General features: G+C 38.6%; 1 protein-coding gene across 6 annotated transcripts in view; it reads left to right on the top strand.

Moving 5' to 3' along the window:
- The first annotated feature begins 11,198 nt into the window (after nucleotides 1-11,198).
- The window catches only part of inpp5a (inositol polyphosphate-5-phosphatase A), a 46,704-nt gene continuing 42,582 nt past the window's right edge, over nucleotides 11,199-15,320 (top strand). For 4 of the 6 annotated variants that reach the window (XR_002597519.2, XR_002597522.2, XM_022224907.2 and 1 more), the window contains exons 1-2: nucleotides 11,199-11,461; nucleotides 14,319-14,879. Coding sequence is in view for 2 of the 6 variants with exons in the window: in XM_022224907.2 (XP_022080599.1) it covers nucleotides 14,814-14,879 (66 nt within the window). In the remaining 4 variants the exon portion in view is untranslated. The remainder of the gene's footprint in view (nucleotides 11,462-14,318; nucleotides 14,880-15,320) is intronic. The other 2 variants (XR_002597520.2, XR_002597518.2) reach the window with 1 other exon arrangement.

The following is a 15,320-nucleotide window of genomic DNA, read 5'->3' as shown; positions in this document are numbered from 1 at the left end:
AGTACAAGTTAATGGCACAGTATTGTTATGTGGGTGGTATTGAAAAATTACCGTACTTCATGATCATCTCCAAAGGTAAATCTTGATAAATTCCTGATATAGTTTTGATCTAAATATTCACTCTTAAAAGGAAAACGAATGAATTCTCCTTCATCAACGATTCAAAGATAAAAATGTTCACTAACGCAATTGCTCAGCCCCTCCCTTTTTCACCAAAAATAAATCAATAAAAAGAGAAAAAAAGGAACTGAAGAAACTTGGGGAGGGACCACGCCTCATAAATATGACAAGGTTGGAAAAAAAAGCGAACAGTTCTGCCTCCGGTTATCAACCTCCTTAATTTTACGGCCGCCGCCCTGAAATGTTTACTTAGCCCCCCTCCCTTCTGGAAAATCCTGGATCCGCTCCTGGTATATAGTCCTTAACTGAGATCCTGTCCTGCACTGAAAAGGCATTGTGGTCCGAAAAAATCACGGTTTCCAAAATTACGGCTATGTCTTTTCTCAGAATGTACCCATGAGTAAGTTGAGACGGGCAAAGACCGCACACCTAGCTCTAGACACATGATTTGGACGCAGCCTGTGCCCAACTTTACCCTGTTTATTATACCTCCCAGAAAATCTAATGTGTTTCAAGCGTTGCTGGTATTGAAATATGCGCAATGCGACCAATGTATAAGATTTTATGAATTTAGAATTTCATGCCCACACTATTATGTAAAAGCTCACCACAAAATGCGTTTGTATAAGATTCTCCAATCAAAATTATCATTGACCATTTTCAACCAATAACGTTCACTTACCGGCATGTTAGGTCAACAAGGCTGATCTCATCTTGATATCTCTACTCTTAAAGAAAATAGGGCGCTCCTTTTTGTGTAAATATGAAGCCATTTTTGTCTATACAAACAGAATGCCCCACCAGTTTGTCTGCGTATTCCGTAAGGTTTCAAATAAACTCGATAGGCGTGATAATAATTCAGTTGAAGAAGAATTAGCAAGGAAAAACTGGTAGCGCAAGGCCACAAAATAAGGCTCAACATTCTCGTGCAAAATATATACTGAACCTAACAACTCACCTGTCGGCTGCTTTCTGTAATTTCGCGCTGCATTTGAACTCTTTGTTAGTATCACTTACTCGAAGGAAATGGATTGCACTCGTTTTTTTGCGACAAATTTTCTGCGTGGGAAGTGGTTTCGTAGACTTTTCAGTGGAATTATTGATACTAACTTGAAGTGGAAAGGAAATTTAGTGATACTTCAGCCTCAAGTCGCGAACTTCTTTGAAGCATTTGCCGAATGAAAGTTGAGAAGATGTTTCCCGGAGAGACGGACTGCACAAGGAGTCACACACCACGTGGCAGCGGGAGCTTCCGACTGCCCTGCCGAGTGCTGTCCTTTGACACTGCAAACGTCGGACTCAATACCTTTGCGGCACTGCACCGGCTTCACCAACTTCTGTCGGTATAAAACCACCGTCGTGAGTAAAAGAATTACGGAACAGAAACTTTCACTGAACTAGGCCTATGTGGGAATACTTTGTAAAAAACGGACAAAACTGACATAGGCGTAGGCCTCAACGTTTATGAAACTTTGCCTGCTCAGAAACTCAGTGAAAGGAGGCCTCCTTTTGATAGTACATTTGCAGAGCGTTGCAGTGGCTCTCACCGAACAAATATTTTGAGCTCCGAGAGTGCGAAAGTAGCCAAGAACAACTCAAACTTCAAAGGATTCGTGCTTGTGTAGAATTATTGTCTTTGGAAATACATGTATTCTGCGACATGGTATGTGAGATAAAGGTTTGTGCTCTAGGACAAATTAACAACTAAACACCGGTAAGTCAGAAACAAATTGGAGGTAAGTGAAAACTAGAAACCCCCCTTTTTGAAAATTTATTGGTTTTTGTATCCACAAGAATTGCCACAGCTTGCTCTGTAATTCAAAAAGAAATTTACAGATCCTCTGTATTCCAATATAACTCCCAGAAATCGAGAAACTACTACTACCTCGTCGGCCAGTTTTACTCTGAAAATGTAGGAGTTTTCCTGAAGTTCTTAGTAGTAAACATGGTAAACCCGTTCGCTCTTACAGGCCTACTTACTGTAAGGTCTGTGAGCAAGCGTGATTTTTCTCCCAACTGTAATTGTCTTCTTGTGAGCTGTATCGTATGTATACAAATTACCACCTGTGAAGTCTTTTGAGTAAATTCCTTCGCGGAAATCAGAACAATACACAAGTGTACATGCCCATGTTGTAGGCTCGCCCGTCGTTGTATGACCTTTAGCCTTTTGACGACGTTGATTAGAGCTGCATGGCTGTTTTGGTAGTGTGTTTAATTACATGTAACTTTATATATGGAAAACGCGCCGCGTTATTTCATTAAAGTTTATAATTATGCAATTGTAACTTTATACTGAAACACCTTGCAGTTGACATGCACAGTCCTGGCGTATTAGAGCCCGAACAGAAAATAAGTTGTCAAAGCCTATCTTCAAATTCCTTCAGGGTCTACAAGTATTTTCAGTGTAGCAACCGCATAATGTGTCGATTTCAGCTGACGACCCTGTTACTGAAAAATCTCCATCACATTCACCCTGGTCAACAGAAAACAGAGGCCAGACATCATGGACTTGGGGGCATTACTTCAAGAGAAGGGTTCTTCCTCAGCATGCAATGATATGCATAAAATGTACACCCACCCAAGAACCTATAAAAAATCTACCCATCTTCAAGAATAACCTGCAAGACCACGTGCATGGTTTATGAGGCATACATTTTTCTTCGAGAATACACATTTTTATGTCTTCGTCCAACAAAAACCATTTCAAGTTCGAAGAAGCTATATGAACTAGTGAGGAAAGAATCCGATGCTTGAATCTCCGTCAATTTTGAGTGACGTCTGCTTCACCTTCAAGCTGAAATAGAAACTGCAGCCTTCAGCGTAATTTCATTCGAGAGATGACGCTTTCTGTCCCTGTGTCCATGGATCAACGGATGCAAACTGAGTGAATTTGTTGTCATAATGAGGGATGGGGGATCTTGGAGATTTCAATTTTTTTTAAGTCTTAAATGACTATTTCATTTTTAAATGCATAGTACAAAAACGATTTATTTATTAGTTTTTTTTTAATAAATAAAAATAAACTTATAGACCACTTAAAAAGTGGCTTATACGAATGAGCTTACATATCTAATTTGACTCAGTATTTGTGAGTTACAACAAAGTACATGTAGAGTGGGGCGGGGAACGAACGCGACGTGCGATCAATGCATGTAATCGCAACATAACACACTGCAAGCGCGTGCGCGCGAGAAAGTAAGTTGGTGAGTGGCAGAGTCGTGAGTTTCTGTGAGTTGGTCTTCATTGTGAGTACATAGAGCTGCTAATGAGTGGCAAGTGATATATCTTGTGAGACTGATTATTCATGAACTCAGCGTTTCCGATATTCGGAAACGGGTATACGGATTCGGAAACCGTGCTCGGATTCGGCATGTCACTGAGTAGGCCTACTCGGTACATTCGGTTTCGGTATTAATAAATCAGTATCGATTCAATCATTCATTTCGATCGAATCGATACCGAGTCTCAAGTCTGTGCGAAAGTGCTGTGTGAGTTTTAACTGAGATGGGCAGATGAGATTTTTATAGTGAGTGGTAAATAGTGAGTGAAAAGAAAAACTAGTGAGAAAATGTTGGTAACCATGCAGTGCACTGCTGCGGCATGCAACGCACTAAGCGACTTTTGCGCAGCAGCGAAAGTGGGAGTTAGGGCCGATATAAATAGGTTCAGCTAGGGAGTTTCAGTTCACACTAAACAAACTATTAAACACAAAATCAATACTTAAATACAGCTTAACGAAGTGAATAATTTAGTCAGGTTTATTTGTCTTTAACCGTTGCAATAAACCAACAATAATTGGAGGGGTAGTCTGAAATAAGAATCATGTTTAGAGTAGAGAATTTTCGTGGTTGAATATTTTCACCTGATAATGGTGAATAGTTGTGACCAAAGCTTCAAGACATCGGAATTAGAATATTTCACTGCGAAGAAGAATTAAGGCACAACACAAGAACCTGTCTTCTTTGTCATTCGCACACCTGATTTGTTACGTTATTCATCCCTTGAGCGGAAAAACAAATTGTCTTCATCAGTGACTGTCTCCACTAAACACTTCAAATTTTTGCATTTTCGAAAAGACGTTTCAGTCAACTCCGACGATGGTATGACTACACGCGTGATATGTGATGAATGCTTCATCGAGGTCTTCTTCATTGTCGGCGATTGCTCAAGGATAATGAATTAACATATAAATGAAATGTTGAAGGACGAGGAAGTAATATATTAATGAAATTTTCAAGGATTACGAAGTAATGTGTTCATGAAAAATCTGTCGTGGTACATGCCTTGTCCCCCATGGCCTCATGGCAGATCTCCCTACAAAACTCGCACGAGGCAACCCAACAAAATCTGCTGACTTCTCAATTGTGATCCCTTTTTCAAGAGTCAAAATAAAGACAAATCAAACATCGTCAGTTCGGAGTAATTTCCAAGAATATCAAGTTCTCAGAGAAGTGTTTAGACTTCAAGATTGGGAAACGCCTCTTCAAGAATTCGGCATCTGAAAACTTCTTGCCATCCTTGGACACCTTTGCAAGGAGTCGGGATATCGTCAACAACTGCATCATTCTTCTATGGACACCGATCGAGGATGATCATTCTTCATACATTCTAGGCAATATACAGTACTCTTCTTTATATTCAAGACCAACATCAAGCGTAACTGCGGATCTCCAATCAAGATGTCTTCAAAATGTCTTCTTCGTATAGCAGCATTTATCGTCAAGGACCGATTTCATTTTCCTCTTGAACACAAACTGGAGGCAGAAAATTGTAGTGATATCATACTAATACTCGTGGAGAGTCTAATAATTATTGGTGAGAAGGTTGACTTTTGTTGAGTAATTGGTTGGCTTATAATGACTGGGGCAATTGTGTTTGTTGGGTCCATAATTCATTGCTAATTTTAATGAAAATTTAAATTATTAAAAAGTCCCTTCCAAACAAAAATTAAATAATTATTAGGAAATTGAAAATATTTCAGTATGCTAGGTATTTTGACAATTATCATTTTCAGGGCATAGTGGTAGGAAATCGGGGGAAAAAGCTTTTCGCGCCAGCAAAATTGCCAATAAGAACCGACGCAGCATGAAAGCACGTCATGCGCGCAGAGAGGACGCTTGAAAGAGAACATGTAATAATTTGTTGTGATGTTGTGGCGGTGATAGTTTGTCGTGGTGGTGCGCGTCGGGAGTGATGGGATGTATGAAGTGGTGGTGGGCGTGGCTGTGTGTCTAAAAAGGGGCCCCTGTGAATAAGTAATGAGTGGTTATGATGAGTTGATGTGTAACGGCTGAATGAAATGAAAGTGTGAATCGAAGACGGAAGCGTAACCGTTGAATAGTGGTAGGCCTACCACGCCCTCAATATCGGTATACGAGTCGGAATATCTCTCGATATGTCTCGGTTTAACGGTCGATTTGGTTTCCGTCTTCAAGAATGGAAAGATAGCCTAGATACATGTGTGTAACCATTACATATCTAAAGAAGAGGTGGTCATAGACTGATTGATGAGAACGTGACAAGTGATAAGTGTGGGTGTTTTAGGAGGCCATGAAGCACCGCCGGCAGCACTGAATCGAGCATTATGCGCTGACGCGATGGGGGTTAAAAGGCATAGAGCAGCAGGGAAAATAATTAGCTTTCATTCAGTTCACAGCTCAATAAACTATTAAAAACATGAATAAAGAAATCGGTCTTCATTAAAATAATTTGCTCAAAAATTCACTGAGTTGACCACTGCTTAAGTACCGTACATAAAATTGACGATCATAGGGATAACGAATTAATAAGGTAACTTTAGATATTTTTTTTACCTTAGTTTTGTGAGTGGGGTGTGACTTTGTCATGATGGATTTGTCATTCAGTTATTGTTGTTCTATGGTGCACGATAATCTTCAACTTGACAGTTTCTCAACATCAGCAAGAAAGTAACTTCCTTGGAATATGTAAGGGTTCTGACGTTGGAATGCTTTTCATCACGAGAGCGTTTGAACAGAACCTTTCTTGATTAATTCATGAAGTGTAATGAGAGACAGGACGCCTTTCTCGACAGATGTAATTTTTCACGAAGAACAGGATAAGAACGTTAAGTGCTCTTCAAGAAACAACTAAGATTATTGCCAGAGATCGCATCATTAAGTACATGTACAAGATGATGTTAAGCTTCATCATTTGCACTAGAGTTCTGCAAGATTTTCTCTGGAAGAAATAAAATGAAAGAAAAAGACTTCATGCCATGCACCCACGTTGCACTGTATACACATTTGAAGGAAAAATATTCAACCGCGCATTTTGCCGATGCAAGGAAAGTCTCAACTGCAGGTAAACGATAGATTCGATTCCCCTCTCCAAGAGTATATTTTTTGGGGGGACTGAAGGACTAAACGCCCGAGGCTTTCAGGGAAAGAGGAATCCTGCTTACTTCATCAGCATCAAATACGAGTCTATTAATTTTGAGTCCTTTTCACAACATCAAATTCGGCAGTGTGTGAGAAATATATGAAGCAAAAAGCCTTCTTAAGTAGTGTTTTACTCTTCGTATGTGAGGACGTCGACGTAAACATTTACACCCCGTAGATAGCAAATGATAATCTTTGAACTGATTTTTATCATATCTTGTTTACCGATGCCACTTGCTGATTTGAAGGACCATAGGCCGTAATGTTGTTGTGACTTATTTACTGAAAAATAAATCTGAGTTTTGGGTTGACACAATTATTCCTGGCCAAGTTGATTTTAACTAGATTGTGCCAAATCAGTATTCGATACTCGATAGAGGGGGACACGCTGTTAATCAGTTGGAGGTAGTACGAACTGTAATATCCAAATAACCTATCCGCAAAGGTCTGACGAGTGATCGGTTGAGTACAAGGACAAAGTTTAGGAAGAAACTCGTCAGGATGCGTGTAAAATCAAATTGAAATCGGAGTATTGAGCGTGGTATGGTTAATGGTTTGAAATAAAAATAAAAACGAATGAAACACTGTATTAAAAATCGATTGTAGAGGCTGTACAACAAAGGGATTTCCGTAAATTAACCATCGATCACAAACGAGCGACTGGACGAGTATGATTGAGATGGTTATAGGAAATTGTCATTTTGTTAAAAAAAGACATCGAAATCAGTAGAAATTTTTTACAAGACATTACCGGTATGACCCCTTACCTCGTCTTGGGAAATCAGTGACTGGTAATCCGTAAATATTTAATCGGTTAAAATGATTGTGTTCTAGCGAAAATCACGAGGAGTTTGGTGTTTAATTATTTTGAATAATACAATATCAAATGTAAATAGTTACCTTGCCTTGCGTTGTGTTTCCAATAGAAATGTTGCCAGATTGGGTTTTCGCTAATCGAAATTTATCGAACGTTTGCGTACTAGTTGTCGATATAAAACACGTATCATCTTAGTTACCGATCCAAACGGTTGAGCACGAGCGAGATTACTTACGAGCAGGAAACTGTAAGTTTATCCAATTATTTCAGATATTCTTAACCAGAGTATCGCTTTTTGAGTGAGTAACGAATGGCCTTATCAGCTTACAAGGGGATAATTACTCAGTTAACGAAAACAATATTTCCTTCGATAAATTAAAGATCCGGCTTAAAACATCCCTTGATGAAATGTATATGTATGAAGGTTGTGCAAGAAGCATATAAATCACAAAAGCTTTATTGATATAATTTTTTTATCAAAAGGTTAACCGATAAATGAAGGTGGTTGGGTTGATCAGAAATTATGGTCATGTGGTGAATTGTATCATGCGTTATCAATGCTTAATCTGTACTTTGTGGTGTGCCTGTTAAGGTCACTGAAGGTATCAGTGGTGACTGAAAGTACACTTGGCCATGGGTTTAAAAGGTTGTTAAGTATGTTTTAAACTTGTTACTTGTAAATTGACGCACACATTTGGTTTAGTTCAAAAGTGTTTCATTGCAAAAATCGATCGTACACGCAGCTTATATCGACGGGTAAGAAAGCGTTGTCGTTACATGTATTTGAAATGAACAGTTCTGTGTTGTAATGTTGGACGATACGTGACGAGTTGTACACAAAAAAGTATCGTTTAATAAATAAATTTCCGTTCATTGCTAGGAAATGGCGGATTCGTTATTATGTTTGCTCCACCTTGATTGCTCATGACAATGTCGATCATAACTACTAGACCTCATGTTGGTGACAAATGAATCAGTGGATCGAAGGTATTAGTCCTTGTGTCATAGGTTTTGTAGTAATGATCAATGGTGAATGTTATTGTAAACAAATTGATTAATTTCGCCCGTCGATAAATCGGGTGATGTTAATGCACGTGTTCAAAAAGTTCAGAAATCATCCCGTTTCGGAGATAACTGTAGGAACAGTCGTGAAATTATTTTTGATTAAGTGTAAATCCAAAGGGTTAAAAATGTGTTATTCGCAGTAATGGTTAAGAGCATATCAGAATAGTAATACAAAATCGAAATTTTTCAAATTGATCGTGGTTTTGCAGTGCCTCTTGTTTGTTTAAAAGGGCTATCGACAACGTTACATCATGATTATGTGACATAGTTGGTAGCTCATTTTGGTAAGTTCGACATTGGTGAGGAAAGGACGGCTATAAGGGGAGATGGGAGGCCGGGTTTTTTTTTGGGTCGTATTTTTTGTATTATTTATTTATTTATTTATTTATTTTTTTACAGCAAGACTCGTTTGTATTTTAACCCCTGAATCGATCGTATCCTAAGTTTCGGTTATCAAAACGGTGTATTATAAATCACGACAAGTTGTCCAGTAACATCATGATTATGTGACATAGTTGGTAGCTCATTTTGGTAAGTTCGACATTGGTGAGGAAAGGACGGCTATAAGGGGAGATGGGAGGCCGGTTTTTTTTTTATTTGGGTCGTATTTTTTGTATTATTTATTTATTTATTTTTTTTACAGCAAGACTCGTTTGTATTTTAACCCTTGAATCGATCGTATCCTAAGTTTCGGTTATCAAAACGGTGTATTACAAATCACGACCAGTTGTCCAGTAACATCATGATTATGTGACATAGTTGGTAGCTCATTTTGGTAAGTTCGACATTGGTGAGGAAAGGACGGCTATAAGGGGAGATGGGAGGCCGTTTTTTTTTTTTTTTTTTTTGGTCGTATTTTTTGTATTATTTATTTATTTTTTTTTTTTACAGCAAGACTCGTTTGTATTTTAACCCTTGAATCGATCGTATCCTAAGTTTCGGTTATCAAAACGGTGTATTACAAATCACGACCAGTTGTCCAGTAACATCATGATTATGTGACATAATTGGTAGCTCATTTTGGTAAGTTCGACATTGGTGAGGAAAGGACGGCTATAAGGGGAGATGGGAGGCCGTTTTTTGGGGGGTCGTATTTTTTGTATTATTTATTTATTCATTTTTTACAGCAAGACTCGTTTGTATTTTAACCCTTGAATCGACCGTGTCCTAAGTTTCGGTTATCAAAACGGTGTATTACAAATCACGACCAGTTGTCCAGTAGGTTTATGTGAGAATAACGCGATTTGGTGATTATAAGTATCACTTGACTGACAAGCGACACATTTAATAGAATCGGCTTTGAAGTACGACCTGTACTGTTTCTTTGGTGATAAGGTTCAACAAGAACTTTTGGTAGAGTTCGGTGGGAGGGCGCTATAACAGGCTTACCTTCATAGATCTTGGAGTGTAATTTGTATTGAGGAACGCTGCAGCAGATGAAGAAAATGCCGATCGGAAAGTGTGGTGTAGGCCTAAAAAAAATTAAATCACCACTGATCACGCTTGGAACAATGCTCTCGCGTTCAATAAGAATATTGATACTCGATCAATGGGTTTTACAGTTGCCCACGGGACCTACCGGTATGTCGATGATGCATATAAAATCTCAGTTTGCAGTTTTTGCTGGCAGCCTGAAAAACAATTATTATATTATATAGTATTGCGTGAGCGATTGTGACAAAATTTATCGACCGAAGAACGAAATTGGCTGGCAAGTATTACATTGTGACAGGTCTAGTAAATTTGAATGCTGCATGGTAACTGAATTTTTACTATACAAAGATGTCACACAAAATGGCTATATAAGAATGTGTTTAGTGACTAGATTGATCACACTGTGATCATCAAAATCAGGTACCAGTAAATTGTAAAAATAGAGGGTAGGCTTAAATAATGTTACACTTTAATCTTCTTAATTAATGAAGTTAGCCAGGCCTAAAGCCTAAGAAATTTACCATTGCCAATAAGGGTGTAAATGTTGTAATAAATCCTACTATATACCAGGACTAAATTATGCCAGCAAGGCCTAAATATATGGCATTAAATGGATGTTTAACAGCCCGGCCTAGATTTTTAATGAACGTAGCCCTAGAGAGCTACAGAGACTAATAAGCTTTACTAGTTTGGTAGACTTGCACGTTTCTCATATTCAGCAGGCCTAAATGGGAGTGATAATACCGAGGTCTAGAGATAGAGATGTGTTGAAAAATAATTTCTTGATTTTTCAAAATGGCGAGGAAAGGACGGCTGTGAGGGGAGATGGGAGGCCGTTTTTCTTTTTTTTTTCTTTTCAATTTATGTTTTTGGTAACTAATATTTTCCTCCAAAATTTGCAATATAGAACCACCGTGACAGATATTGGAGGATTTGTGTTCATTTATGAACTGATATTAATTTAATCTAAAATAATTCTAGGTTGAAAACTGATAATAGCCTGATCGAATCAAGTCTGCTGAGCATGGATTGGCATTGACGAAAAGGGAAAGTTAGTGGTACCTTTGTTTCAGAAAGTACTTCTTATTTTAAGGTAAACAAACAAGCAAATGATTCTCTCCATCAGTTACAGTATTTATAAGAAAAATACCGTTCTTGGAAAACGGGTGCTGTTTGCCCTTCGTTTTATGTTTTGGGAGGATATCTTGATATCGTCTAACTAATAGTAGAGGGCGGCATTCTTTGCTGAAAATCAATGCCCTTACACTACGGCTGTTTTATGCCTTTAACCTCCAGACCACCAAACAGTACAGATGACAGGGCGGCGATTGACGTCATACCGCTTTGCTCAGTCGTGCTCCCATACCTCTAGTCGTGTGGATCAACGTCGACAAAGCTAGATAACTATTGGGCCAATCTATTGGACTTGCGTTTGTGTACAAAATAATGTGTGGTTACTCCACTTCCAACCACAGATGATGCGGGCACAGTGTGCAATGCAGCCTGCGGCCTTAGCACAGTGCGACGAATTTGACGGATCCACACTTCACGTCATTTGCAGTTGTGATTGAGGAATGCTACTTATGTGTTTCTTGTCTCGCTGGGATGGCTGTTCACGTTTAATAAGGTATGCACTTTATGGATTCTTGGATTCAGTTGGGCTATACTATATTGCCATCGACATTCCCAGTCAATGCTTTGCCATTGCTTCCACTCAACTCGAGGCTTCTTGTATTGTTGTAATTTGTAAATTACGTTAGTCGTCTGCTCATGCTGGTCGTGTCAGTTAAATTAAAGAATGACACTGTCTGACTGTACCTGCTGCACTTTAATTATCAGCCCTGCTGCCACATTAGCTCATTACAACTTAAAGTACGTACTTGTTTAGTGTACATAGCCTACATGTGTGCAGTAACTGCACATGGATAAAGTGTACATGTTCTGAACATGATGAAATGTATTGTTTGTACCTGTCCATATTGATACACATCATCAGTACATGTAGCCTCACTTGACCTGCATGTAAAGCTGGGCACGATGCATCTTTTTTCCTTCCTCCATGATTTGACTGATCTGTATTATTGCCCAAAGTCTCTACATAATTAGTCAACTCTGCTACTTAATCTCCAACTTCCCTTTTTGCAACTATTTTTCACAACCGTGAATTAGATAGAAAAGGCAATTGGATGATGGCAGAAATATCGACAAATCAATCATGCAGATCAACTGATTTTGCAAAGATGAAGCGATCGCACATATTGACCAATCGTGCCTGACCTACATGTACATCCTTGTAGGGCAGAAACTTCGTTCTTGAAAGTTTAAGGCAATTTCTCTTTCATAAAGGGCACTTGTTTAGAAAATCAATTTGTGGGGAAAAAAACATTTGACACAATTACAGAATACCATGCTGCTTGTGATCCAATCATGCTCGATTTCCCCAGTAAAGATATTGGTATGCCATATCCTAGCCCCCAACTGAGTAGTACTACTAGTACTTGTTGGTTTGGAATTACATGTACAATGTTTCAACATTCAACAAGAGTTTCAACAAGAGTAAAACCGGTTCTTCTCAGAACCACACATACTCATAAAAGAGAATATTGTACATGGTGTAACCGCAAAAATCCTTAACTAATTTCAACATTCTCCATTGATTTTGTGTTGCTTTGTTCTCAGACATGGGGCTTCCACTTCGTAACCATGCCACATTGTGTAGCCGTCAAGGGGGTTCAGTTCACTTTGTGTTCCTGTGTTCTGAGAAACATCCCCATTCATTTTCTCATTTGCTTGGCCTTGATATTTTTAATCAGCAATTCCAACCTGTAGCCAGTGATTTTAGGGGTGTATTTTTGAGTGGTGGGGTATTCTAAAATTTCTCCTTACATTTTAATGGTCATCAAGGCAAAGACCTGGGCATCAAGGCAGTTACATCGTAAATGTACCTCCATTGCAATGTCTACAGTCATTTGTGAAAAGTTTTTAAGTACATGTGTGGGTTTTGTTTGCAAACTTGTGTTAACAAAGTGTTTGTTACTGACCATTTTGATTACGAAGTTGCAACAGGATAGTACACTAAAAGAAGAAGTTGTTAAGATGATTTTTTAAAACCTTCTTGGTGAATATAAATTTGAGAATCATGGTTTCCAAATATGAACTCTTTCCATTTTATTTAATATGTTGCAAGTGTACATACATGTACGTACTCCATTTTACTGAGATTGGGAAGTTACAAAATCATCAGATCTGTGCCAGCAATCTGCTGTGCATCTTTTCGTGATGTTTGTTGGTGTTTCATTCAGAATGCCTCGTGAAAAAATATCAACCCATGTTCATCCACTTCTTGATGCCTGTAAGGAAGGTCAAAACTAAATAGCTATAACACTGCCAACAGGTTCAGTGGGTGGTTGACAAAAAAATTGTATTTGTGGGTGAGGGACAAGCATCTCTACACACTCACACCTCTTCACACTCACACCTCTGCCTGCTTCATGAACGTTAAGCGGCGCCCAGTTTTTTTTTAATTCACCTTTGCCTATATGCCACGATAATCCATTTGGCATTTTGACACAGAGCAATCACAATCTGTTGAACTTTTTCCACCAGCGTTCAAGCAGATGCATAGTAGTAGCATACCAGCTTAAGCCTTTCTCAGTGACAACTGCCTTTCCATCGTGTGTGTACATGTACACATTGTTAAGTGGCCTTCGAACTTCACTGCACAAGTACTGTACTTTGTGACGATGGCATGTGTTTGTGTTTGTCAAATATCGCAGTTGATATTGAATTTACCGGTGAAGATTGTGACATCATAACCTTTGATAAAGGTTTCCATACCACACCGGATGTTTTGTGTCTGTCATCTAAAAATTGAAAACAAGTATTATCATCGTGTAGGGAGTATAAAGTCCAAATGAAGCATGGACATGCGTGGACGTTGATGCCACATGTACATGCACAGTACATGTACATACATGTACCACAAACGTGAAACTTCTTTGGAATTTTTTTCATTGATAAATGTACTACCTTTCTATCTATATCCCAAATTGTAATGGAATGGATTTTTTCTGTACCGGGTACATGTAGGTGGATGATTGTGTTCTTTTTGGCAAATAAAAACAGCAAAAATTTGCCGTATCAAACAAATTGGTCTAACATACATGTACATGTATAAAGACAGTATCACCAGTTTCCTCTGGCTTTGTAGCTCTATGGTTTAATGTACATTCTACATACATGTACAATGGTCCAGTACATGTACACTGTATATTATCTGACCTCTACTGTGCTTCAACAAAGCTGGAATTCAAGAAAGTTTCAATGTACAATACATGCACATACAATTTCAACATAAATTGGAATCATTGCCTTGTACATGCAAGTCACGAGGGAACCTGCAGGTACTTGTACATTTACACATACTTATTTAAAATGTCACTTATGGTGTCATTTATTCTGTAATTTTCTCCTTTCTTTTACAGTTGTACTAGTAATTTGTAGCAGCTGCTGATAAGGAACTGATTCCTAGCAATCAGGAGGACTGGTACCATATCTTGAAGGGCACCTGAAAGCTGGACAAGATGATCTGATGAAGCGATACCTATCTCAAGGAAACTGTGCCAGTTACCACTATCCTACTGAATTAAAAGAAGTGGAAGTCTCTAGTACATGTACCCTGACTCCCCATGCAGAATAAACAGTACAACCAACAGATTTAGACTGGCAACCCAGTTAAAGGTTTTTATTATTAAATCCAAGAAGCAGAGAGGGATCGTTATCACATTGATCCATCCCACATATATATCAGGGAGCTTGATGACACATGCTGACAGTAGTACCTTGATAACGAAACACGGGAGCAAGGAACTCCAAGGAAGATTTCAGTGCTGTCTGGGTCACCGAACGTCTCCAGGCAGTTACTCTGTGTTGTCAGCTGGAGCTTTGAGGAACTTTGAGGGGGGAAAGAAGACGTCGCCATGGCGGCAGAGAGTTGTCCATCGGTGATGCTCATCACTGCAAATGTGGGATCAATATTTGAAGACGTAAGTGTTGCTTGTGTATTAAAACAGTTGCTAAAATTATGCAGTACTCACAAATCGCCTGCCTTGGCTTGTGGATTAATTCAAAACCTTTGGCATACATGTACATGTCCATATGGCATCTTGTTAATACATGTAGAGCTTCTTTTCATCAGTCTCAATATACATGCATAACAACTGTGAAATTCCCAAAAGTGTACATTAATTGCTGTTTTTCCGGTCAACCAAAAGCTTAAAAAATTCCATGTATGTATTTACATGTATGCTTCTGAAAATAAGACCAAAAAGAGCAGTCTCTGGTTTATGAATTTAGCCTGTTTTTAGTGTGAACTTTCAACGATTGTGAGGATTTATTTTTTACTATTTATGAATCTGGATGAAAATTTTACAATAACTAAAGGTACAAGTACATGTATACATGGTCTAAGCATTTCTAGCGATGTA

The sequence above is a fragment of the Acanthaster planci genome, linkage group LG13 (assembly GCF_054643075.1).
Source record: "Acanthaster planci isolate LZ-2023a linkage group LG13, COTS_SCS, whole genome shotgun sequence".
Taxonomy (NCBI): Eukaryota; Metazoa; Echinodermata; class Asteroidea; order Valvatida; family Acanthasteridae; genus Acanthaster; species Acanthaster planci.
This window is presented reverse-complemented; position numbering and strand designations above follow the sequence as displayed.